At 43.4% G+C, this 27,778-nt stretch overlaps 1 protein-coding gene across 1 annotated transcript in view; it reads left to right on the top strand.

Moving 5' to 3' along the window:
• sdc2 (syndecan 2) overlaps positions 1 to 26,994 on the top strand; it is a 33,645-nt gene extending 6,651 nt beyond the window's left edge. The window contains exons 2-5 of the mRNA XM_024441790.2: positions 21,422 to 21,536; positions 21,967 to 22,136; positions 23,077 to 23,197; positions 24,957 to 26,994. Coding sequence (XP_024297558.1) covers positions 21,422 to 21,536; positions 21,967 to 22,136; positions 23,077 to 23,197; positions 24,957 to 25,120 — 570 coding nt within the window. The 3' untranslated portion in view covers positions 25,121 to 26,994. The remainder of the gene's footprint in view (positions 1 to 21,421; positions 21,537 to 21,966; positions 22,137 to 23,076; positions 23,198 to 24,956) is intronic.
• Positions 26,995 to 27,778: the final 784 nt, after the last annotated feature.

Consider the following 27,778-nt stretch of genomic DNA (forward strand, 5'->3'; position numbering starts at 1 on the left):
GGATCTGGAGCGTGAGCTGCATTCAGGGGATCTAGGTGTTTGAGGGTGTGAGTAGGAAGCAGACGTTACACACACATTAATTTCTATAGAACCATGTATGGTTGACTATCATAACCCCCCTCCCCTATCAATCTATCACTTCTCTCTCTATCTGTATTTCCCTTCTTGCAGTGAGGGGTGTAGATATCCGCCTCAATGAAACTCGTCACGTGGCATTGATTCTCAATGTTGACATGGCAATCAAGTGGTTTGGCTGATAACCACCAGAAAAATCTATGTGTTAATTAGAAGGTTGACGTTTATTGTCATGAATCTTGCCCTGGACGTAGAACTTAGAGATTTCCGCTAGATGTGCCGGCTGGCTATAAGTGACCGACCGGCTTGCTACAGTCTTGTGTAGTAAAATTTGAAATGCTATTTCTGAAAAAAACTAGAGACTCAGAGCTAGAAAATGTTATATCATACCTTAGGTAAGTAATTCTGCTTTTGAATGTTGATTAACTTGTAACCCCACTTTTGAGAAAATGGCCCTTGAATGTTTTGTTACACCTACTAGAGAGCTCTTTGTCTACATCCATTCAGCATCGTTCACACCCTCTTAAGCCTGGGCCCCACCCATCTCTTTAAGGATTCACATGTGAGGCCATGTGCTAAACAGAATGAGTACAGTAGTGTACTAAACAACCAAATATTTCAAGACTAAAGGCTTGTTCATGGTACGTCTATTGACATGTCTCTAGACAGTTGTCACACTGACATCATGAATTTTCAATTGTTTTATAAATATATTTTTTAAATTACTTTTTACCCCTTTTTCTCCCCAATTTCATGCTATCCAAATCGGTAGCTACAGTCTTGTCCCGTCGGTGCAACCTGCCAAGCTGCACTGCTACTTGATACACTGTTTGCTTAACCCGGAAGCCAGCCGCGCCAATGTGTCAGAGGAAACATCGTCCAACTGGCGACCGTGTCAGCTTGCATGCACCCGGCCCGCCACAGGAGTCGCTAGAGCGCAATGGGACAAGGCCATCTCGGCTGGCCAAACCCTCCCCTAATCCAGACGACGCTGGGCCAATTGTGCACTGCCTAATGGGTCACCCGGTCGGGGACGGCTGTGACACAGCCCAGGATAGAGCCCGGATCTGTAGTGACGCCTCGAGCACTGTGATGTGCCTTAGACCTCTGCGCCACTCGGGAGGCCCTTTGAACATTCTATTCTCGTCTGACATCAAACTTGTTGTCATTATGAAAAAGTATTAACACAAAAAAATGTATTTAGTATATGTCAAAAACATGCACAGGTGTAAAAGGTACAGTGAAATGGTTACTTGTATAGTGGCTAGCTAGTTAAACAATTAACCAAAATCCCAACTCATAATGCATGAATCTCCAGGTAGCTAAATCTAACCAACTAGGTTCAAGCTATAACTAGCAATACAAATGGCTCTGATATACGAATAATATTACTACACAGATCATACACATAACGTTAGCTAACGAGCCAACCAGCTAATATTAGCTAGTTTGCTAACAGTGCTCTTTAACTTCAATGAAAACTACTTTTTGACAAATTGTAGTGAGCTAGACTCTCTTACCTGTATACATGGATGAACGCTTTTCCCTCTCTGTCACGGATGCCATAGTTGCCCTTAGTTTGAAGATGTAATCCGAAGACAGGTGTTTTATACAACATCCTTCTGTGTGTTCTCTTATGACTCCCTCCACATATTTGCAGTCAAATGCCACAATTTTCTCCTAAGCGATCAAACTCTGCTTCCACCGGACATTCCGCTGATTTCAAACCTCGGTCCTCCAGAAAGTGGAGAGGATTAGTAACACTTTTGCAGTTCTTCGTGATCTCTTTCAGAAAAGCTGCGTTAGAAAGGATTACCTACACATACTGAGCAGCTCATGTTATATGGCAGACCAATCCAAACTCATCTCTCGGCATGTCCAGCCCATCAATTATCTCAGCCAATCATGGTTAACGGGAAGGTTCCTGTATTTTTTCCGTAGCTAAACCAACTAGGCTCATAATTTGACAATTGAGATCGTATTTACAAATGGCATACACGTTTGTTATTAAAGCACATGAACGTTCACATGTTCCAGAAGGCATTTCTTCCAAAAAACATATTTAGATAAACTATTTACTTTCAAATGGCTCTCCTGTGAAGTAGTGACACACGACATACACCTAGTTTCTTGAAACGAGTCAGATATCGTAAAAAATTCATGAAAACCAAAATGAGCTTTTTGGTCTAAATGTAAGGTTAGTGTTAGGCTTTAGGGTTAGCAGTGTGGTTAAGGTTTAGGGTTAGGTTTCAAATAAGGTTTTATGACTTTATGACTGTGCCAGCTAGTGGCCACTCTGGAGAGCTGCCTCCAGGGCAAGATTCGCTTCACACCACCCTTTTCAGTGTATTGCGCACTACTTTTTTAGTTACACTGAAATGTATGATCCAACAATCGATTGCATGCTATTATCTCATGTTGATGTTTTGAAATGTATTTAGACTCCGGGCTTTATTCACTCCATATCGCGGATGTTCAGCATTGCAGCGTGATAGAAATTTAAAGGCAATGTTCCCGCGGTAAACGCTGGATGTGTCGGCTCAATCAGAAATGACCTTTTTACATTTCTATCTTGCAACGCTTCAGCGATACAGATTAAGTAGAGCCCTTAGTGTCATGCAATGCAGGACCTCAAAGGAATAACTCCGAAATGGCCTTGGCCTTGGAATCTTGGGACACTCACGGACAATGAGTGGGGAACCACTGAAATGCCATTCTATACACTTAGAGGGACTTTGCTTCCAACAAAATAGGTGATTGTTTACAAATTGTATATCATGAAGCATTACACATCTATAAGCACACCATAAATGCATGAATACTTACATTAAGTTGTAATAATGCTATGTAGCTGTAAAGAGATGTTTTTGATGTGCTTATGAATGTGTATTGTGTGCTTTATTATCCCGTGCCCTTAAATAACACGAAATCAAGGGGGTCAGGGGAGATGTACTACACAGCACATCAGAGCTTCATTTGTTGGCGTTTTTTTTTTTTTTTTTTTTTTTTTCACTGATTTAAGTAATGTTGTGCCTGAGTAGCACAAGCTGCTAGCTGACCGCTGCATCACCCCACACCCCTGACAGCTCATCACCTGAGGCTGTTTGGCTTCGGCATAAAGAAGAGGGTAACAACATCGATACACAAACTGCATTCGCTAGCAGGCTCAGAACCACAGATGCCAGGCCTTTTTTTATTTCCTAGTTATACAATTTTTGAAGAACTTTATCGATATTCCTGTAGATTCTTGCAACTTTCTTTTTTTAAAATTTTGACCGGAATATTTGTACACCCTGCCTTTTGTGCAATTTTAGAACCAGGCTCTTTTAAGGTGAGTAGAGGAGGCCTTTATCCATCCTTCTTTTATAAAAGTAAGCTATTTAAGAAGAGCATCATCTCTAATTTAAGGCATGATAAATAAATAAAAATGTGTGTCTGCAGTTTTACAGAATATTCACTTTCCTTAGCCTCCCATCCCATCTTGAACATTCTAGTCTTTATCTGGGAGCAAGCCTTTTAGGTACATACAGCCACATAGAAACCAGGGCTAAGTTTGTGGACCGTGTTTTTATAAACCTAGCACAAATCAAATCAACGTTTATTGGTCGCGTACACAGTTTAGCAGATGTTATAGCGGGTGCAGCTAAATGCTTATGTTACTAGCTCCTAACAATGCAGTAAAATGTCAACAAGTACACAAATAATAATAATATCTTTTTTTACAAGAGATTTTGAAATGTCGGAACAAATTTTATTCACCTAAATAGCACTAAGTGTAATACTATACTAACTGGAATACTAGATTGCATATCTTTACATATATACACCATATCAATTTACACAATATATATACTAAGAATGATATGTACAGCAGTAGATACAGTATTTTCGAAGAATCCAGGAAATAAATCCATATGTTGTGTGTGTAAGCAGTGTAACTAAAATGCAATATACTGTAGTAATAATAGAATACAGTATTTAATTACACACTACAAAACCCCATGGCAAAATGGATAGAATTGCAGGAATTTAGCTTCCAGACCAGAGCCTGGAATATACATAGTATGTGAATGGTGTGTATGGGCTGTATGTGAATAGAAAAGGTGTGTACAGCAGTGGTTATATAAGATGAGCCATTACTAGAATATACTATATACATGTGAAGTGGGTAAAAAAGTATGTCAACATTATTAAAGTGACCAGTGGGAATAGTCATTGCTGTGTGCAGAATCTACTTCATACTCCTTCCGGGGGTGTATTCATTTGCTCCCTATCTGACAAACATTATGTAATCTCTAATGGATTCTACAGGCCGAGGCTCCTTGGGCCTCTGAAGGAAGGCGTCCATCCCTTGTGCTCTTGCTTCGTCATCAGCGACGCAGCCCTGGTTTGTCGACGCAACCCTGAAGCTAAGATTCTGCTTGTCATTACCGCTGTCTATTTGAGTTGCGCTGAGAACAGTTGCATGAATATTCCCTTTAAGACAGCTGAAAAGAATGAAGGCAAAAGTTTTTTTAAAGAACAGAGCGATGCAGCAACACACTCTGCTTTGTGGACACTCAAGAAGCGAGTGTTTGTGTCGGCGTCACGAACATCTGCAGGACGTATGTGTGTTTGTTTGAAAGGAACAGCTTCTCCCCCTCACGCCTCTTGGCTGGTTGGAAGGGATTCTTTCATGAGGCTGAGGTTGTGTGTTTCCAAAAGACAGTCAGTCCAGCCTTCTAGGAATGGGGAAAACACATTGGGGAGAGGCAGCACATGGACAGTGGTTTAACTTTGGCGCCTTCCACCATGCATGTGGCAGGGGCAGTAAGAAGCCACAATTTGACAAACTAGTGACCCCTCATCTTTCTCAACATGGATGTCAAGTTTTTGTTGAAAACAGTAACTCATAGCAGCTTTTGTTTATAAAGCAGTCTCTCCGCGCTCTCTTGATTAGCATAGCAAATGGAAAGTTCCTTCAGCGGATTGCGGTGGAGGTTCTGTGGTTGTGACGAAGAGAAGAGGGGAAAACCCTATTTTCTTTGCTTGTTCAATTTACTACCCTGCATGCAGCCTGGTGACACTTTTTCATGGAAGAGAACAGTGTGAATTTGGTTTCCCTTTTGGCGAACAAATCTCCCTCTATCTGGTGCTTTACTGCGGGGGAACGCGTGAGTCCGTCTGACTTGGGTCTGCCCCCCCCATGTGCCGAGCAGGATGGTACTGGATTGGGCTAGTTAGGACAGTAAGAGAGTTAAGTGTTTGGCTTGAGCACAGCATCACAGATCTGCCTGATACTATCCCCAAGAAATCTGGGTTGCCAAGAGTAATAACGGCAATATTGTGTCAAAAAGCTATTTGTGCTTTCCCTCATTGAAATGAAAAATGTATGATCCAACAATCGATTGCATGCTATTATCTCATGTTGTTTTGAAAGCTATTTAGACTCAGGGCTTTATTCAATCCATATCGCGGATGTTCAGCATTGCAGTGTGATTGCCTTTAAATTTCAATGTTCCCGCGTTAGCGGTAAACGCTGCATGTGTCGGCTCAATCAGAAATGACCTTAGACATGTCTATCTTTCAATCTGTAACGCTTCAGCGATACAGATTAAATAGAGCCCTTACTGTCATCCAATGCATTAGATACTTCACTGCAAGTAGTGAAATCTGAGCAAGCCTTAAGGTAAAATATCTTGAAATGATAAATACATATATAAAATGTATAAATACATTTTTTAAATAGCTAAATGATCTGCCAATGATTTTAGATGAGTAAAAACACATTTGTGTTGAGTGAGGTAAAAATGTACAGTGCATTCGGAAAGTATTCAAACCCCTTGACCTTTTCCACATTTTGTTACGTTATATCCTTATTCTAGAATTGATTGAATAAAACATTTTCCTCATGAATCTACACACACTAACCCATAATGACAAAGCGAAAAGTTTTTTTTTTTTAAATAAATAAAAAATAACTTAAGTATTTGCTATGAGATTCTAAATTGAGCTCAGGTGCATCCTTGTTTCCATTGATCATCCTTGACATGTTTCTAAAACTTAATTGGATTCCACCTGTGGTAAATTCAATTGATTGGACATTTGGAAAGGCACACATCTGTCTATATAAGGTCCCACAGTTGACAGTGCATGTCAGACTAAATCCAAGCCATGAGGTCGAAGGAGTTGTCTGTAGAGCTCCGAGACAGGATTCTGGGGAAGGGTACCTAAGCATTTCTGCAGCCTTGAAGGTCCTCAAGAACATCGTGGCCTCCATGAATCTTAAATGGAAGAAGTTTGGAACCACCAAGACTCTTCCTAGAGCTGGCCGCCTGGCCAGACTGAGCAATCGGGGGAGAAGGGCCTTGGTCAAGAACCCGATGGTCACTCTGACAGAGTTCCTCTGTGGAGATGGGAGATCCTTCCAGGACAACCATCTCTGCAGGACTCCACCAATCAGGCCTTTATGTTAGAGTGGCCAGATGGAAGCCAACCCTGAGTAAAAGGCACATGACGGCACGCTTGGAGTTTGCCAAAAGGCACCTAATGAACCCAGACCATGAGAAACAACATTATCTGGTCTGATGAAACCAAGATTGAAATCTTTAGCCTGAATGCCAAGTGTCACGTCTGGAAGAAACCTGGCACCATCCCTATGGTGAAGCATAGGGAGAGACATGAATAAACTGTGCAGCGACCCTCCCCATCCAACCTGACAGGGCTTGAGAGGATCTGCAAGGAACTCCCCAAATACAAATGTGCCAAGCTTGTAGCGTCATACCCAAAGAAGATTCAAGGCTGTAATCGCTGCCAAAGGTGCTTCAACAAAGTACTGAGTAAAGGGTCTGAATACTTATGGCAATGTGATATTTCAGTTGTTTATTTTTAATGTGCAAACATTTCTAAAACATTTTTTGCTTTGTCATTATGGGGGGTGTGTGTGTGTGTGTGTGTGTGTGTGTGTGTGTAGATTTAGTTTTTTTTCCAATCCATTTTTGAATAAGGCTATAAAGTAACAAAATGTGTAAAAAGTCGAGGGGTCCGAATACTTAACAAATGCACTCTGTGATTGTGTAAAATTGTGTTTTTACTGTTGCCACATCTCCTTGGTTTTCCAGGTTCAGTAAAGAGGAATACATTTGGGTGGACATTCTTTAATCTGGGCCTCCTTTCACACTCAAATCATATTTTAGGTGCCACGGAATTACTCTGAAGTGAATTCAGTCACAACTGAAACAACAATTGAACAACACTCTCCAACTCCTTGCTCAGACTTGGGCACACGCACGCCACACCAGAATTCAGAATTTACAGAGATCTTTGTTGGTTCACGGTTTCATAGTTTGTGGTCAAGCTTGTTGGTCTGCCGTTTGTATATCTGCTGCCTGCTAAATCAAACGTTGCATGGAGGCCTCTCCTTGTCCCTTTTTGGCTCTGTTCTGCTGTATAGACAAGGATCTGAGTGGGAATGTGCTCCATCTGTGGGGTGTTATCCAAAGAATGGGGGATATATGAAGGCATGACGTCAGTTTAACTTTTTCCATCTCTCTCCCAAGATTGCTCTGGAAAACGACACGGTGCATTTAACACATCTGTGCTCACTCATATTTACGAGCCCGTTTTATCAGTTCTTAAAAGCTCCTAATTGAAACCTGTACTGTGCTCCACAAAGCAGAAGAATGTACTTTAATGTCTGGTGTTTCCATTATTTTTCCATGGCTTGATTCTATGCAACACTGAATCAGCTGCCGGGTGTACATCTTGCACTCTAATCAGGGTGTGTTAGGGACCACAAATTATACCTTATAATCTCGTAATGTTTTCATGAGAAATCTCCCAGATTCCAAAGGCATTTGAGGATCTTCCGTAATGAAATGGATAGAAATGTCAAAATAACACCTCTCATTCGAATGCTGTGGTCATGTGTAAACCTTTCTCTTTTATTCAATGGTACTGCATTTAAAGTCCCTGATGGCGCACTCATGAATATTCAGCAGAGTAGTGGTTGTCATAGAAACAGTTTTATAAAAACAGGAAGTACTTTAGTTCTCTGTCGAGTTACACCTTACCGTAGGGAAATCCTTTTCAAACCAATAATTGCTCTCTAAGGCACAGCTATTTTTTTAAAACTATTTTGCTCTCCTTCTAGCATGTAGGGAAATTGCCTCCAATTCAGATTCGGTTCACTTGTACAAAGACATTTTCACCTTTTTTAAAATAGCTACATTATTATCCTTAATCCTAGCCGTGTTTAGAATACAGCTTCCTCCGTCTTCTAATTTGGATCTAGAAGACAACCATGATGTCATGATTGAAAGGAACTAGAAGCACAAGCCTTTCGCTACACTCGCATTAACATCTGCTAACCATGTGTATGTGACAAATAACGATTTGATTTGAAGACTCTTTCAAAATATTCTGTAGTTTGGTTCTCCAGGGCAGCGGTGGCAGGCACACTGTCCAAAGCCCTAAACTCTGACAACACATCATCAAAGACCGACAACGCGTCATTCAGCAAAAGGCAAACCAACAGTAATCAATGGCATGGGATAAACATAGTACAGGTCAGATGTAAAGCCCGGCCAGACGAGACCGAAAGAGATTCGGTGGATCTTTTAATTAGCGCAGGTCAAAATGGACCTCAACCAAGTCTTTGGCGTGCTCAGACGCATTAATGCACCGGTCCTGCGAGCCTGTTAATCTTTACTAATGCATTCTGTTAACACCCATCTATGTGCTAAACACCAACTGTAAACCTGGCGCAGCCAGATAGCCATGTCCAGTGTCCCGTAGCGCTCCCATAACAGAGAGAAACAACGAGGGCACTCTTATTCAACAGGGGAGGAGGCTTTAGGGAACCGTGTCGGATGGAATCCATTTTGATTTGAAATGCAAATGCCACTGACACGCTCATTTCTCGCTGTCCTTTTGAGGCGACTGCACAGTCCTAATGGGAGGAACATTTCAAGGAGAGCCTCCAAACAAACAAGAGTCAAATGGGTGGCGTTCCACAGTCGCACAGTTCCCCCCCCATGACGTCATGTGAAAGTGCATTTCCAAATCTGTCACCTTTTGATAGTGTGTGTATATCATATCTCTGTTATAATCGGCTCCCCGTTTTTTTTCCCTATCCCTGATTTCGGAGAGACAGGGCCAAGGTCATTGCTATTTGAATCTGGGCATTTTCATGCTATGCGTAAACTTGTTAGCCTGGCGTAACGGAGGAGGGAGGCTTGATGACTTTGATGATCATTTTTTTAAATCAAGTGATTCAGTGGCTGGCTGGAATGAGGGCCGACTGCCCTGACTCCAGACCCAGGATGTCCTGCAGAGACAGTTGAAGCCTCATGGCTCATTTAGCTTCACAGTTTTGTCAGCGATCACAATTGCTAGTTCCTGACGGAGGACAAAACAGTACATTTAGGAGATTCTGGTCTTGTGTGTGTGCCTCTTGGTCAAAAGTGTGTTTTCTGTGTTGATAAAGTTGGCTTCTCCAAGGGTCCAGAGGGGGGGAAGATGCTCCTTCTGCCACACAATCATTAATGATGGAGAAAGCAGCCAAGATGTGGTACTGGTAAAGGACCTATTTCTGTTTCCACAGAATGGAATATGAATTGCCTCCTCTTTCTCAAATATGAGCTCAGGGCTAGAGCGCTGCTTTGAACAGTCAGACAAAAGCTCCATAGAAACCAAGCAAACCCGCTTTTTGTAAAAGCCCTGATATTTATATTCAGAGGGTAGCTTATATGCCTATGGGTTTTTTGACTTCATAACTTTATTGCGCGGAATACAGAAAACAGAGACCGGACAATTCTGGTCTGTTACAGCTGTTTTACAAAAGTTGTCTACATAATGTGCTGGAGATGATATTGTCCAGAACCGTGTGAGTTGTTTACCCTTGCTTTGTGAGCTAACTGTGGCTACATTTGTTTTTCTGTTAATTAGCTAGGAATGCAATCCCAGCAGCTGGCATGCATAAAACATGGAGTGGAAAATGATTTCCCCTTTGTTGTGGAGTGGTTTGTTTCAACAAACATGGAAACCAAATCGGATGGAGCGGTGGTATTCTGTCAAGCGTCACACACACACACACACACACACACACACACAAACTCAACTGGCTTCCTCTCTGTAGAGTAGTGTTTGATCTCTTCCTGTGTACGAGGCCTGAATCGCTCCCCGAACGCCGGCTATAGCAGCTAATCTTCAGCATATGTCACTTCCTAAACTGATAATCCTCCCAGTAATTGTGTGACTGTGTGAAAGGTTAGTATGTACTGTAAGTGTGTGTGTGTGTGTGTCCCCCACGCACCTTCTTGTTAACAAAACAGGAAGAGGCCACATATTTAAAGCTGTGGCATCATTCAGAGCAGCTTTGTTCTATGAGAGTCTGAGGTTAAGGTCAATGTTTCAATATGTCTTCATGATGCACTGTTGAATAGTATGTGACTGTGCAAACCTATAAGGTAACTAGCCCAGCTCCCAGGGCCTTGTCTCATTAATTGGCTATTAGATGACTCTTGGCTTCCCACTCTTCATATGTTGCCACTTGGTTTGAGCATGCCTTTAGGGCTGTTATTGTTTCGATCTTACCTCCGTAGTGCGGACAGTGTATGTAGGTTGCGGTGAGGGCTAACTGCCCCAGTGTGAAACTTTAGACCCGTCTCTGAATCAGTGTTTGAACGAAGCGACGGGGCATGGCTACCCCCCCCCAAAAAAAAATGGCTAACCCTCCTAGTCCTGGATCACAGTCCCTGCAGGTTGTGCTGAGACCCGGGTTGGTGCTCCAGTCATTTTATTTTATCTTGTGCTAGCGTTGGTTTTGTTCTCTGCTGGATTAGCTTTGGATAATGGGATCAGGGATCACCACCTGCTTCTCTCTTCCTCCCCCTGCCGGTACTGGCTGTGTGTCGCTCCCTTCATCAACCTCTCAACATTCATTTTCCTCTTCATTGTCAGCATCATAGTCCGCATCGTCATGCCCTCAGGTACACTAACAGATAAACAGGTCCACACTGCTCTCAGAGGAACAAGTCATCACCGCTATGGCAACTCCATCTCCACTACCTCTCTCCCTCGTCGTTATTTCTTTCATCTGGGCCAATCTCTCTCTCTCTTTTTCCCCCCGTCCCTATCTCTCACAGTCCACCCTCTTCCTACTGTCACCCCCACCCCCCACCACCAGAGTGTAGTGCCCTCCTGACTCCCGTGAACACAAATCCTCTTAAGGGAAGGGTTGGATGGGAATTCAATTGCTGCACTGTTAAGACAGAAGCAGATCAGCCAGTGAAGCGGTGAAATCACCCCCCCATACACATGGCCCATATCTATCCAGATAAGGGCCCATTTGCAGCAGTGGAGCAGTGAGAGATGAACTGAGCTTTGGAGGAATTTGGCAGGTCATATTTTTTTCTGCACAAATAGATAAGTGGGTGGGGAAAAGGCCATATGTATAAATGAGCTTGAGTGTGGGTGAAAGAGCATGAACATTTTCGCATCCCACTGGTCCGTTCTTAAAGTTTTCTTCCTGTAAATGAAAGGAATAAGATTGCAAACTCTAAATACTATGACCTAACACATTTGGGAAATAATCTTACGACAACTCAACTTGCCTGTCCATGCCTGTAAAATTGGATAAATTATCAAATAAAATGACAACAAATCCTCAAAAGGCACATTGCGCCTTGGCTATGAAGAGACAACGAAAGCCCCCTCCCAACGAGCCACTTTTCTGCTTTATGTTGTGAGAAAGACAACATGACATTGTGGTCAGGTCACCTTTGAACCCCCCCCCACTCCTAGGAGCTCTTTCATGTCACAGCCCTTCCTGGCTGCATGGGGTTAATGAGCTGGCTCTGAAATACTCATGAGTTTCCTGTTAAGAAAAGGGTTAAAAGCCTGGATGGAAGCCGGACAAAGGCTCACCACACAACAACTTTTTTCACCACTCTAGCCGAGGCTTAGAATCTGGATTAAATTAAACTTTGAACCAGAAGCTAATTTATCCATCACGCCCCCCCTCCCTGGATGCCATAGCTCTTTTAGGGGCCCGGGGAATGAAACACAAAGGCTTTGAGTGATGCTGATTGAAGCCATGCCTTTATCCTGACACGCTGAAGGGGATAGCAGACTGTTTGAAGTGTGAATGAGAAGTGCCTTGTGACACAATGGCAACAGTGGCATGGATCAGAGGTATTGCTAGTTAGCATAGTGGTTTAGTATAGCTGGCTTACGCTGAAGCACATGGGTTGAGGTGACTGGTGACTTCTTTGGTCGCCTTTGTGCCTGAAATTCTTTCCAAGCATGTTGAAAAGGCTCCGAACGGGGATACAGCCCCACAATACAAATAGGTCACCCTTGAGAAGGTATTAGATTCATCTACAGTTTTGAAATGTTTTGTATGCCTTTTGGAGTGGGAGAGGCAATGAAAATAAATATAAAAATCTGTATTACTGTGTGGGCAGTATGGGGGGGGGCACGCATCAAAATACATATTGTACAATGAATTTCTCACGCACATGCCCACGCTTTGTTTACAAAGTGCAGTCAGCAGTGCAGAACATGGGTCCGGGTGATACCATATGGTCCCCTTGACTGCTTATATATGCCGTAGCAGAGGGATGAACCCCCTCCCCCCTCCCCCAATTTACTCATCCAGGGGGTAGCTAGCTAGCAGCACCTGTGTTTGTAGAGGAATGGTGGAGATGGCAGACAGGCTGTGGACTGAAAGGATGCATTCATCTCCTGCTGTTGAGCCCTGCAGAGCACCTGAAACACCCCGACTAATAGAGGGGTCAGAGGGGGGTCGGGGGGGTGTGGCTGGGACATGCGAGGGAGCATGTTTCCCTGTGTCTGTGTGCATGTGTGAGAACACATGCCGCTTCATTTGTTTGCCTCTCTGCATGCCTCTAGGTTTTTGTGCCAAGGCAGTGTAGGTCTGCCGGGCAGCTTCCCCCGTGAACCAGGTTTTTGTTGCTGTTTTTACGTAACTTGTTTTCATTGCGAAAACCTTGAATCGAGTCCTTGTAATACGAAACTGAATACTGTAAGGAGGATTTGGTTCACTCATTGTCCATGTCAAATTATACATTGCTCTTCTTATTCAAACAATGCAGTAATCGGGGGGTACATCTTTGGTGAAAAGTCTCCACCCTCCTCCATTCCCTCCCTCTGGCTCGTATTAAAGATATAAGGAAAAAGGCCTGTTTTCTCTCTCCAAGAAGAGGACTTGGCAGATCCTCTCAGCATTCCTCCTCCTCCGATAGCTTTTCATCAGGGAGGAATGCCTTTCAGTCACTGACAGCTCCCGGCGGAACGGTACGAATCTGGACCACACGCTGTAAGCCAGCCCTGTGTTCAGGAAGAATCCAATCGTACCCGAGTGTTGCATATCAAACCAAAGAGATGAGCGCTTTGAACAGAACCCAAGGCCTGTTTCCTGCAATATCCATCCTTCATACTCTCCCTAATGTGCACAGGCCCCATCGAGAATAGTCAAGCATACTGGGAGCAAAAGTATTAATTTCCTTTTTCTAGAAAAAGCCGGCCTCTCTTCCACCTGTAGGCTAAAAATCTAAGATATTATTAATATGCTGCAGGTGAAGTCAGAAAGGTGGAATCTAACTCTTTCGAGGCCATAAGGACATTTAAACATTTTCCTCCACACGGCCACCAGGGATTTTACTACAGGAATGGAAATCCGGTCTGTGTTATATTAAGATCAATGAGTCATGGTAGAGTTACTCGGACTTGGAGAATGAGCTCTTGGGAAAGTGTTAATTTTCTTCAGCGTGATTATATGGAGCCGACCGCGGGGCAGGCCTGCTCATTTTCCCCATGACTGAAATGGCCTCATCTTGCTTTAATGTGCCTCTAGCCAAAAGTGCTTCAGTAGAGGTTACCGTGTGAGCCAGTTTTGGTCCGGCTATTAATTAAAGGTGAAACTGATGACGCCGTTGGAATTGTGTGTGTGTGTGTGTGTGTGTGCGTGTGTGTGTGTGTGTGTGTTGGCTGCAGTAATTGCTCTTACCTGAGGCTTTGAAATGCCCCCTCGTGCTTTCTCTTTTGTGCGCTCTCCTTTTTTAACATTCTCTCACTTTCCCCCTCCCCTCATCAACCTCTCTTTTAGGTGATATGAGCCATGATTTATAAGGCCAATGATTAACTGGCTGGAGGAGTAATTCAGTGCCTATAACCTGAATAGATTACATTTTGTCAACCGCTATTCCACTATCATCCTCATAGTAATTTTGCTGCATGATATGTGGCCTTGGAAAAGGTCTGTTCCAGACCTTTTTAGTGAAAAGTTTTTTTGTGATGAAGTGCGTGTTGCTGAGTTAGTCAGGGATGTGTGAAATGAACGCTAAGCAGGTACAAAGGCAGGGCGAAAGAACAGAGTGTCTCCAACGACATTCAGACAAGTCAGAGCCGGTCAAAATGGTGAATTTGCGAACATGGCGTGGTACTTTTCCACTTCAGACGATATCAATTAGGGGGTCAGTGGTTTGCTGAGGATTGAGACTTTTCTAAGCCCCTTCCCCTCTCTCCCCACTCGTGTTGAACAAGCAACATCCCTCCTCTCACAGATCTGCCCTCTGGAGAGACCTACCGTTCATGTTTACACGGGCACCATTTTGACTGGGCCAGTGTTATTTGTGTGGATAGTGGACTTTATATATGGTAGTCAAGTAAGGACGTTGCTCCTGGATGTGGGAATTCTAGATTACTGATGCTTCTGAACTCAATTAGTTTTTTTTGTTATAGCAAGAGACTTTGGGGTTATAGAACATTAGACCTGTTTTTATACAGGCCTAAGCACTTAAAACCACCCTGTGCTCGTTTCTGTTCAGCCTTGCCTCTGTTACAGCTTCCTATTTCCACTGTGACTTGAGGGAAGAAACCTGCCGTGCTGCGGCAAATCTTTCAGTTTCCCTCCTCACAAAAATGACTCGCAGGTGAAGCCCATTTCCCAGCATATTGGGTTTCCGAGCTGACAAAGAATCTAGGGTTTCCTGTGCGTATCAAAAGATGTTTAACGGGGCCGAGGAATTTCCCAATTCCCAACCCTGGGGGGGGCAGTATTCCAAATGGTAGACTTGGTGTTCCAGAGAGGGCTGTGTGCAGAAAGAACTCTGTCACTTTCTACGAGCTTAGACGCAATAGAGCTGAGGTCTTCACTAAAAACTTTACATGTTGAAACCTCGTGAGCCACCTTTTGCTTCTTATTGTTTCACTCAAGGTTTACATTTAACTTTACATTTAGGTTCATCAGGTGCCTCTGGGAATGAGTCAAGCAGACAGGCTTTAATTGGTATGCGAGTAAAATGTTTAGTGGTCCGAGGTGAAGTTAATTAGCCGTAATGTGTTGCAGCGAGTGTGCGTTCACACACATTGACACACCGATACCAGAGCGAAATTGGCACATATGTCGCATGTTATGTTATATTGCAAAAATGATTGTGTCTTATGAATCGTGTTATGGCTTGTTATGATTCATGGTCTCATTTAGGTTTACATTCAGACCATTAGAATACACATTTCTTGCCTTATTTTATCTTGCTGAACTGCGTAAATAGGATTGTACAGGCAGGTAGGTTTACTCTATTGTCCCACAGCCAGGCTATCAGTGAGCGTCTGTTTTCATTGGAAACCTTGAAATTGACTTTCTTCCTCCCAGGATGTTGTCTCTTATTGGGCGTCTATAGGAAAAACATTGGATTTTTTGGGCACAGGCGCAAAATAAAAGTATTTTGACAAAATACTTTTTTATTTTGCACAGTCTGTACTATCAGGTTCTTTATGATTCTTGCCTCGTTATATTTATGCAGTCTGAGGTAGATTAACCGTCAGTGTATGTGAAGACAGAATTAGTCAAGCGCTCTGTTCTCTTTTGTGAGACATTTTTTGCGAAAACTCCTGAGCCTGGTCTTATTTTGGTCAAACTGTAACAAAGGTTCCCCCAGCCAGCTTATGCAGCTTGTGTTTGTTCACATATGGATGTAGTTTAAGGTACTTCGAGCTGCTTGACTGAACTTTGTCACGTTGTTTGTTTGGAGGACTAAAGCAAAGCTTTATGCATCAGAACTTGATGGCCTTTTTGGGGGTATAGAATGTCCTAGCATTATGGAAGAACTATCTGTCAAACGGTTCTCAAAGTACTGAGCATATTTACCCAGCAGTATGTGGTGAGCTGATCCAGTTCCATAGATCAGCAAGGTCTGCTGGTTTTAATTCTAGCACAGTCCCAGACAGTTTACTCAATCTTTATGAGGACATAAAGATCAGCTAATGCACCCGTAAATGACTACTCTCCGCCATTAATTTGATGATGGAGTCCAAACTGCGCCCCGGAATGAAAAGGTAACAAATCCACCTATAAGCTCTCCGCGTCAACCCAAGCGTGGCACTGCTTTGAAACGGGAAGGAGCCATAGCATCTAGATTACTTACTGAAATTTCCAAAGGAGCACTTCAACTGGGTTCATTTCAGTGTTCATCATTCAGTTTATTACGAGTGGTGACCGTTTTGGAATCTCAGATCAACCACCGATCAATTGTTCAAAAGCTAGTCCTAGATATACTGTCAATGCTCGTCTGTAGCTCTTCTTAGCTGTGTCTTTGTATTCCAATTAGGATTATAAAGGCTTTATATACTTTTAAAAAAATTAACCAGAAAGCCCTGTTGTGGATGCATTATTTATGCTGTTATGCATGTTGAAAAAGGAACATGTGGCAAAGTGAGCTACTAGCAACAGAGCCAGATGAACAGATTCTGTTTCCTGGATTTTGTGGTAAATGTCAACACACACACACACTCACCAAGCTACAAAGCTGTCCCCCGCACTCCGGGAATAGCTCCAGGGCACACAGTCTGGTTTTAGGGAGAGTTTGATTTGTGTCAACTTCCTGCAGTAACAGCCCCTCCCCTCCAGTGTCTCAAAGACCATCAATTTGTTTCTTATTATGATCCCAGGAGGGCAATAAAAGTTGAAGGTTCTGAAGAGCGCGAAGAGACATCCGTCCACCCAACTCCCCCTCCTTTCCTTTACCACCACAACCATTTGCTTAGCTTGTGGGGTCAGTTTTTGAACTCCCACTTCGTTGCTGTAGACTTGTAACCTTTATGAACTAATTTCTCAAACCCAATTACATTCGACAAACAAATCCTCACCAACAAACATCAATTATGAAGCCAGCTTGCTCCTGCCGGTTGTTTGTTTAGCATTAGCATGTGCTAGCGTTAGCCTACAAAATGGCCGCCAACAGGTGCCAACCTAGCAGTCCATTTGCTGTTGTCATTATCTCTTAAGACAAAAAGTGACACACTAAACACCACACAGAACCGATAATAAGAGTAAAATCTTCGCTATTGAAACACTGCATCTCGAATCCAGCCATTCTAGCCCACTCAAGCCAATTGCTCTCACCCAGTCACCTCCAATCCTTTCCTCCCAGCCAGGTCCGGCACCGGGAAAAGCCGTAGCCATCCATCCGTTCAGGGCCAATAAAAGCCACCTTGTAAATGTGCCTGTGGGAGAGAGATGGGAAGGAGGCCAGGCCAGAGTGGTGGCAGTATTGATCACCGTATGGATCCGTGGCTCGCTGAGTTTACAGATAAACTCACATCTACCTGCACTACTTTGTTGTTTAACAAAGAGACACTCAGGCTTTTTGTCCTTCAGAGAAATCATTGACTTTCAGGGTTCACGTTTGTTTTCCCCAATCCTGGGGAGAGGAGACATTTCTTTTGATTGTACAGTGGTACCCAATGGTCTTACAGAAGTGGACTGTAAGACCACTGAAGACTTAACTGTACTGTGAGGTACAATGACTGGCATCAGTGAATATCCTTAAGAAAGACGAAATGACAGCATAGCAAGTCAAGTGCTTTATGTGGTATTGGTTCTCTCAGGTTAACTCAAGTTTTTGAGCGGGAGCAGAGCAACAGACGGACAAGGAATGTCTGAGGCACTGTTTGCCCTCTGTCTCTTGCTTTCCACTCCTGTCAATGATGTAAGCCGTACTGTGTGTACGAGCCCATGCGTGTGTGAGCTTTTTCGTGTGTGTCTTTTTTTTCTCCCCTCTCTCCCCTGTTTTGGGGTGGGATAATATTGACCGTGTAAGAAGTGAATGCAATGTGTCTACACGGATTAGAGACTGGGCAAGATGGCTCACCCAAGTTACCCTACACTACCCCCATGACCCATAGCCACCCACCCTACTCTAACTACCTCCTCTCACGATAGCGCTAGCTTACTGCTAACTGCACACGCCATAAAGAGAGCCTCTGACTTTCGGACACCGCCAGCCATGGGCTTGGCGGTTTAACAAGCTTTTAGCAAAGCAACCTGCAGGTCACAGATTGTCTACTGCAGTGCATAATCTCCCTCTCTCTCTCTCTCTCGCCCTCCTACCAGTCTCTCTCTCCTCTTTCTATGTCACTCTCCCTCCTTGTCACTCTCGCTCGTTTCTGCCTCTCCTCTCTTCTTCCTCCTCCTGTGTGTTATATTTCTTTCCCTATGGACGTTCTCCATGGAGACTGACTGCATTCACCACCAAGCCTCCTGCTGGTCACTAGTTGTTCATTAGGTGCAGACAGACCGTAGCTCTGTTCTAATAAATGCCACAGTGCTGCTTGTTATCGCAGGTCTCGCTGTCAGTCAGGCGCTAGGCTAGGTGCTGCTTGTTAGGGTCTCGGGTAAGGATTAGGCAGCTACGGCTCTGACTGGCTGGATTCTTCATGGGCTTTTTTCCCCCATTCAAACCAGTGAAGAGAGATTGTATTTTTTTGTATCTGCCAGCTCTGTGTTAGTTAGGGTCATACCTGGAAGTGGACAATGACCCCCGGATGTAGTCATTAACCCTTTGGGGGGGGGGGGTGGTATATTTACAAGCACAACGTTTGTGTGTGTATGTGTGTGCGCTTGAGGCATTAACAGATGTCTGTCCGCACTCTAGAGCCCTCGTCTTTCTAAAGGAAGGAGTTATTTAAATAGCCCGCTCAGAAGAAACCCTTTATCTCTTGAGTTCAAATAATGCCAGTGCGTAGTAGTCAAAGCATGTGTAGATTAGGCTTTGTTTGGGAAGAGAACCCGGAGGGTGATTTTTATGGAGTCCCACTACACGATTACCACATCTTGAATGTCAGTTGCTATAATAGGCTAATTGCCGTTTACACGAGTGGCGTTGACCAGCTGAAAGAGATCCCGACGCTCTGTCTGGCCTCTCACTTTCTGTGGAAGGAAAGTAAACAGATAGCATGGCCTGGAAGGAGAAGAGGGTTTTTCATGCATGAGAGAATGGCCATAGAAATGGAATTACTAGTAGCCTAATTCTAGAAATTATATTTCTATGAGGAGGGTGCTCCTTTGTTATGGGGTTCCAGGCTTGAACTCCCAGCTTGTGATAAGGATTCAAAGGCAAGTCCTCCTGGAAGGTTAAACATGTCAATAGTGATAAGAGGCAGGAGTTTACGGACCATTTCCGCTCCAGAATGAACATCTGATTTGATTCACCCCTTGTCTTGCTCTTTGTGCCATGCACGCTACAGTTGTTTAGTTTCACTTTCTTTAGATTTGTGCTGTGTTGAATAATGTGGGTACACGTGTGGCCTCAATTGCCTCTATCTCATTAGGCTCTGTTTTTTGTGGCTTGATTTGTGGGCTCCACCCTTTGGTTCGTTAATTGTATTATTACTGATGTGTAGGCCCAGCTAGTGAACTGAACTGGGGGGTTGGTGAAACAGAATAGGCAGCGAGGTTAAAATAAAGTTGCTTTGATCAAATCCAGCCTTTGATCAGCCAGCTCTGGCCTGAATGCCTTTCTGTTGGAAAGTCATTGCTCCTTTTTGGAGGGGAGGCAGATATCGTTCTGTTTTATCATCCCCTGCCTTTTCACCAACCGCTCACCGCCGCAGACCTACCCCTTTGTGACGGCCGCGAGTGTCAGGCAGACAGACCTTCAAAACACACACTTTACCCCCACACCCCGAGGCATTTAGTTGCTATGTTCACTCATTCCCATAGGCTCAGTTTGCAGTTTTATACAGTCAGTTGTACACCTATTGCAATCAAAGTAAAACAGGCAACCATGCATAGATACAGACACACATATGCGAACGCGCACACACATACACGAACACACACAGGTTTTGTTCTTCTATCCTGGTGAGGACCGAAACAAAAATTCCATTCAAAACCCTAAGTCTAACCCTTAAAATAGCCTTTGTCCTCATGAGGATGTGGGAAATGGTCCCTCACATGGTTAGAACACACACACACAAAACAACACAAACCTACTTATCACAGCTTCCTTCTGAGAAATGTGTCATCCCTTATGTTATGTCCTCACTCTCTTTCTTTGCCTTTTCTGCAAAAGCAATGAGTGTAAAACTGATCCCAGGTCATTTATTTCTAGGTATATAAGCTGAACAGCACAAGAGCAGGTTTGAAACGTGACAAAAACATTGGTGCACCAAACCAACGAGCACCACCGCTACCACACAAGCACCAGCAAAGCAGGGATGATTTATTGTTGGCCCTCTTTTGTGGCCCTTTTTCTAAAGCAGCATCAGTATGGAGGGGACATCACACTCGGACTCAGACTGAGGTTGAATGGAGGTTGCCATGGGTCCTACCTAGCTATTCCACTTAATGCACACACGCACGAAGGTGCGCACTCACACACACACGACAATGATGGCAGTGTTTTGCCCATTGTGCAGTAATTTCACTGAGTTTGTACGAAGTTGTTGTTTGTAAAGGAAATTGCGGATGGATGACATTTTTATTTACTAGCATTCTATAGTCTTGAGGTGGGTTGATGTCTTTGCAAGTCACACGAACAGCATTGTTCAATTTCAGCTTTTCTATTGGCCAGTCCGATAAGCTGTAAAGACAAACGCACGCGCGCGCTTCTATGAACTTTTAACCCGGCAACGATGGTGGGAGGAGCTAGATGTTTAGAGAGGGGTTGTTTGACTCCGACACAGTGACCATAGTCCGGTGTGGTTTGTTGAGACACAAGTGGCCTCTGTGGTACATGGACTACGATGTTCAAGCACATAACGATGGGTCTACTTGGCAGAACATACTGGAGTGCTGTAACGACTAACTATCTTTGGGTCAACTATGGCTTTGAGTCAAGTGATAAGCCCTTCTTGGTGTTCACTTTTCATTGAAACGCGGTGCTTTCTGCCAAACAATCAGACCGTGGTATCCAGAAACGTGTTCACTGCTAGAAGTATTTCAAAGACAAAAGTGGTGACTATAAGAAAGTTATGTTGGACTTGCGCATTGAAAAGTGGCCTCGGGAACAGTCTAAATGCCCAGTACTTTGTCTAGATTTCTGTTGTTCTCCGGTTTCAGATAGCGGTCGCGGCCAAGTCGTCCTCCGAAGTGGATGACCTTTTCATTGACGACACAGGGTCCGGAGGTTACTACCCCGAGGACGACGACGACTTTAACTCGGGGTCAGGATCAGGTAAGAGTCTGGTCACAGTAGTCTTCGACTGGGTCGGCAGGCAGGCAGGCTGGCTTTTCACCCAGAGTGGGCATGTCTGTAGAACTGAGGTCTTACTTAGGTATTGAAGCCCCTTTTTACAAAACTTTTAACAACATGCAGATGGCCAAAGCAAAGCAGGCTGTAAGAAAGAGCTTTGATAACTGTGGCGAACACTGTGCCCGGGTAAAAATCATACCAGACTCACTTTACCTTCACCTGATCCCATTCTAGAATATCAGGAGGTGGTCTTGTCTGTTGTGATTGAATTATGAATGTGAACGTGAGGTACTTTATGAAAAGCCTGATTTCTCTTAGGTACAAACTCAAACATAGACTGACAAGCAACTGAAAGTAATTGAGTGCTGGTGAAGTAGTACAAACAGTGCTATCTCCTCATCTTGCTCTGCAGGCACTGCTGAGGAGGTGATCGAGGAGACGGTGACCGTGAGCACGTTGTACATTGCGCCCAAAGCAGTACCCACCCAGGACTCCACCAAAGACTTCACTCCCAGAGTGGAGACAGACACGCCCAGAGAAGACCTGCCTGGGGAAACGCCCTGGAAGCCAGTCAGAACTGAGGTGAGGGAACATGACAACCTTTTAGACCGGCCCACTAAGCTAACGATGGACCGGCCCACTGGGCATTTGCCCAAACTGCCCTAGGACCAGTCCCTTTTTTCCCCCGTATGGTAGATATTGAAAGATTGGAAATTGTGTGGTAGTCTGTGGGAGCCTTTCCCCTCCCAAAATAACAGTTGAACATGCATTGACCCCGATGCTGGAATGCTATACATAAAAGTAGTAATTGGTAATAGAGCCCTAATAACGCACTAATATTATAGCATTTTGCTAGACAGTGATCTATGCTCTTTGACCTCACCACAGATGAAGAGTATAAACCATCAGCCATAAGTCTTAACTCGTTGACATAGAATGTCATCAAATCCCTCTAATGCAGTGATGATAATACCCTCCAAGAGGTTCCTCTGGGGATAAGGATCAAGCAGTCATCTAGGCTCCTGATGTTGCTCTGGTTTTGTTGTACATTATGCTGGATTACTGAATCAAACAGTCATAATCTCCCGTTTTAGAACACTACAGAATCCGCTCTTGTTGGGTGATGGCCTAGATTCTTTCTGGCCTGGTTCCATTGTGGTCCCTTTCTCCTTCCCCTAATCCCTTACCGTTCAATATTTACACATGAAGACACTAGGGAGGTGACAGCAATACAGTGACGACTCCACCAACCCCTCCAATAGTTTTAGTGTGGCTTCTGCCATGTTGCTTTCACCTATCCAGTCTTTTCAGATCTGTTAACACGGAAGGTGTAGGGCAGGTGATTTTACTTGGCCCTGGTTTCGGAGCTAGAGACCCAAATATGGACCCAGGCATCTATGTTAGTACATAAACTATATCCCTTCACCTCTAGCTTCCATTCTCCTGGCCTTTTATGTTTGTAAAAAAATTTTTTTTTTTAAACGGTATACCACCATCGTGTCCTTCCATTCTCTCCTCCCAGCCCCCAGTACCCGTCACCGAGGATGTACGCAAGAACCAGATCACCAGCACCCCCAGCTCCCCCCTGGAGCCCATCGATGTTCGCTCGGAAAACCTCTTCCAGAGGACGGAGGTGCTGGCAGGTATGTACGGCAACAGCAGCACAGGGGTTCACCATTTTCCACACTCGTCGCAGGCAACAGTGTGCAGTCTTTACACCTGTGTCTACCCATCTAAATGTTGATTATGGGTTGTTGAGCTGTTGAATGGGACATTCTGTCACATCCAGGTAATCACACTGCCATGTTATTTCTGAATGTCTTGATTACAACGCTGATTATGAAGTAGGTCAGGTGGCGGGTCTGGAGCGTCGCTAAAGTGTGTCTGCTGCCCAGATTGATGACAAGAAAATCTGCGTTTGGATGTCTGGCGAGTTTTGTTGGTTGGATCTTTGCTGCATCTTTAGCATATGTAGCAACTTCATATATCCTCTGCCATATAACACCTAATAATCTGTAATATAATTGCTATAACATTGCTGTTATACACTGAGTGTAAAAAAAAACATTAGGAACACCTTCCTAATATTGAGTTGCACCACCTTTTGCCCTCAGAACAGCCTCAATTCGTCGGGGCATGGACTCTACAAGGTGCCGAAACCGTTCCACAGGGATGCTGGCTCATGTTGACTCCAATGGTTCCCACAGTTGTGTCAAGTTGGCTGGATGTCCTTTGGGTGGTGGGACCATTCTTGATACACACGGGAAACTGTTGAGCGTGAAAAACCCAGCAGCGCTGCAGTTCTTGACACAAACCAGTGCGCCTGGCGGCACCTACTACCATACCCCAATCAAAAATCAAATTTAGTGTTAATTCACTTCTACTGAAATCCAAACTAGGAAAATGATCTGACTGGCAATCGCACTTTCTGATGCTGTTTTCCTTTCAGTGTTGGCGATAAACATGTAGAGTGTTACAAATGGACTGGCACTTCAGTTCCCCTTTGTTCTGACATCCGTCTGATAGTTACTGTGAAAAAGTGACATGAATGAGGACAAGTAGGGGACGTCAATACAGTCATGCTGGAAATATATCCCACAAACATCCAACCAGTTAGCTGCCTTTGCTCGTTTGGATTTTGTTGTTTATTCCAAAGTTTGCAACGTAGAAAACATGGTTTAACTTGTATTTCAAAATTGCTCAAATTACTGGTCATGTAGACAGACATGTGAGGCCCTGACTTTTCGAACTGTCTGCTAGCTAGAATACTTTTTTCTGTTTTCAATTATAGTCATGTTGGCCACATCCACTAAAACCCTGGCCTTGACAGGGCTGTATATACTGTGGATTAGAGTAATGTAAAACTCTTGGGTTCAGGAGGCCCAGGCCCACTGTGTAGAAACAGATCTGGCTTGCTAACCTCCTCCTGTCCTCTCTACCCTCCTACCTTTCCTCATCCTGTCCCCTATGGCTCCCACAAACTCAAATGGTCTGTAATCTAATTTACATTTATCCGCTACACACCGAGGAGCCGCACGGTTTCTGGCTGTAAGCGTGCCAGATATCTTTTTACCCATGGGGCCGAGGCGCCGGTTCAACATGTGGAAATATAATTGGAGCAGAGGGGAGATTGTTTCGCCACAAGAGCCCTAAAACAGATTAAGGGCTGTAAAAAAATCTTATACAAGTATAATTGGAAGAATGATGAAATCCTATGTAAATAATTAGCATGCCGGAAACAAGGGCATGTCCTGGGAGTAATCTTGAGTAGCTTGATAGGGGGATTGTGTAAGAAAGGGCACAGTGCATTCAAAGTTCCCTCTCTAGATGCTATAAGCTTTAATGTCCTCCCGAATAGCCTTTGACCTCTAACCTCTGACCTCACCCTCTCTCTGTCCACAGCTGTCATTGCGGGTGGAGTTATTGGCTTCCTCTTCGCCATCTTCCTCATCCTCCTCTTGGTTTACCGCATGAGGAAGAAGGACGAGGGCAGCTACGACCTGGGAGAGAGGAAACCCTCTGGGGCAGCCTATCAGAAGGCCCCAACCAAGGAGTTTTATGCATAAAGCCCCGCCCCCTCATGAGAAGATTGACAAATCGGAGTGACAGTTTATAGCAGTCCATGACAACAAGAAAAAACCTGTTCAAATATACTGTAACAACAAAAAATAAAAAGTTAATTGAGGAAAAATTACATAAAGGAAAGCTTTTGCATAGAGTATTGTAATTAAGACATTTTCTTCTTTTTTTAATGAAAAGCCATTGCTTATTTTATGGCATATCTCAGTGTATTTAAACATTTTGTGTATTATTTGAAGAAAAGGCAAAAAAATATAAAAACCTTTTAAAAAATCTGTTACGGTGAGAAAAAGCTATTGCATCTGTCTTCTGTCAAAGGAGCTGTTTTTAGTCGCTGACTACTATTTAACTGTAGCAGTATGTATTTGTAAAGAAATGTTTTAAAAGTGGAAATAATTGAATATAATTATTCTGTATCAATCCTATAAAAAAATATTGTCCTAGCATGTCTGGCGTTGATCTTTAAAAGGTGTATTTCATTCATTTATATTTTTTTCTCAGATGTAAAAAAATATATATATATATGCCTTTTGTAGTTTTCATGAAGCTTTTTCATCTTCATATTAATGCTGATAACAGTCAATGTAAATGTTCCACCTTCAGGTTACAATGTCAATCAATCTAGTTGAACTTGAGCGTTTCATTTATTTTTTTGTTTGTCTTGTTTGTTTTCTTTCAATGTTTGTTTTGGTCAAAACCATTTCTTATACAGCATACATGTTAAAACACAGTAATCGGTCTTAAAAAGCTAAGATGTGTCAGGGGCTCAAGAAAAACACAAGACTTACTTTACAGTATGTCTTGTGGATGTTTTTTTTAACATTTAATTTAATTGCATACGACTTCTCATATTGCACATTCACCTCATTGCTTCTTTGCTGGTCTCGTTCAGCTCTGAGTGTTTACGATGTTTGGGGTTAAATTTGGCTCTGGGGCAATGTTTTCCCCTGGTTTACTCTGCCTGTCCCATCTGCCTTTACTCCTCCCTCTCATCCTCAGCATTCTCTCCATCTCCTCCATGTAAGCGGTCGGCCTCTCCCCTTTTTCTCACTCCACTGTGTTGCCAGTGTTTTTGTCTCCCCTATGTCGATGGTTTAGCCCGGAGATCCTCGATTCTCAGAGAGCGCGAGGTTGGTTACCAGGAGCAAGACAGAGAAATACACCATGGGATTGACCTGTTGTTGCCATCCTCTCTCATTGAAACAGTCACCTCTGCGTGAAAGGTACAACAGGTTGTGACGTTGTCTTTTGAGCTGTACACAAATGTGAAGTGGACGTCATCTGAACTCCCAACCACCCACATGAGGCCATCCTCCCTGCACCCCCTCCTCCCTCATTCCCTCCTCCTTTCTGCTATACCCTCCAGCTTCTGCCTGCAATCTCTTCCTCTCTCATATTATCATCATAGAAAAGATAGGTACTAAACTGCAAACCAAAACCCAAAGACACAGTATTCTCACCATTGCTTGAACTTATTCCCATTATGGCCACGTTACTCTCTCATTTTCTTTTCCTTCATTTTTATTTTTATAGCTTTTTATTTTATTAGAGACTTGACCATTGAGTCCAATTGCTTATTAGTATACAAAAAGATATATATTATATATATAAATGCATATTCACAAATGTTTTAAACCTTCAAAGTGCCTACCATTTGGAAATGTACTTGCTCTCTCGGAGAGCATAAGGAGATGCATACGTTACACCAGGAGGATGATGATAATGACTGGCATTCTGTGAGCACAGATGACTGTAATGGTCACCACCTCTTTTTTTTTTCTTTTTTTTTAAGTCTTACAAAAGCAGACAGTATTGTACCTATACGTTGAAACAACACTACTGAATAAACATTGTGGCCTAATATCGATCTTGTGTGGGCTTTATTGATCCCTGTGTCTTTTTCTCTTCACGGTTTCTTCTCCCTCAGGCCACAACCAATGACTGAGGAATACTGTATACTGGTCTCCCAAGACGCCATTTTACAGATGCTTATATCTCGGTAATGATTAACATCAACTATATATCATAAAAGCATCAATTACTTATCTATTAGCACATACTGTATATCACCACCCGATAACCATTAAATAAGCTTTGGGCTTTGATTGTCGGTGGTGATGGGTGAAACATTATCATTTTACTGAACTAATCTGATGGATTCTGGATTGAGATTAGTATAATGGGGATGTAAAGTGCTAACTGGGAGATTATCCTGCCTCATGTTTCCATATCTGTCACAGAGATTTATTTTTTACCTTTATTTAACTAGGCAAGTCAGTTATGAACAAATTCTTATTTTCAATGACGGCCTAGGAACTGTGGATTAACTGCCTTGTTCAGGGGCAGAACGACAGATTTGTACCTTGCCAGCTCGGGGATATGAACTTGCAACATTTTGGTTATTAGCCCAACGCTCTAACCACTAGGCTACCCTGCCACCCTAAATATACAGTAGTGCCATAGTGTTCCTGAGGCATCCGGATCTCTTATAGATGGTGAGATTAAGAGCAAGTAAAATCGTGGCTAGAGCGCCAGCACACTACAGCTACTGTAGCATGTGAGCAAGGTTTGTTCATTCAGAATGGGGTTATTAAGGCCTTAGTTGAGCAATGGTTGTGAAGACCCTGACGCTTCAAAGTGTTGAA

This window comes from Oncorhynchus tshawytscha, linkage group LG13 (assembly GCF_018296145.1).
Source record: "Oncorhynchus tshawytscha isolate Ot180627B linkage group LG13, Otsh_v2.0, whole genome shotgun sequence".
Lineage (NCBI taxonomy): Eukaryota > Metazoa > Chordata > Actinopteri > Salmoniformes > Salmonidae > Oncorhynchus > Oncorhynchus tshawytscha.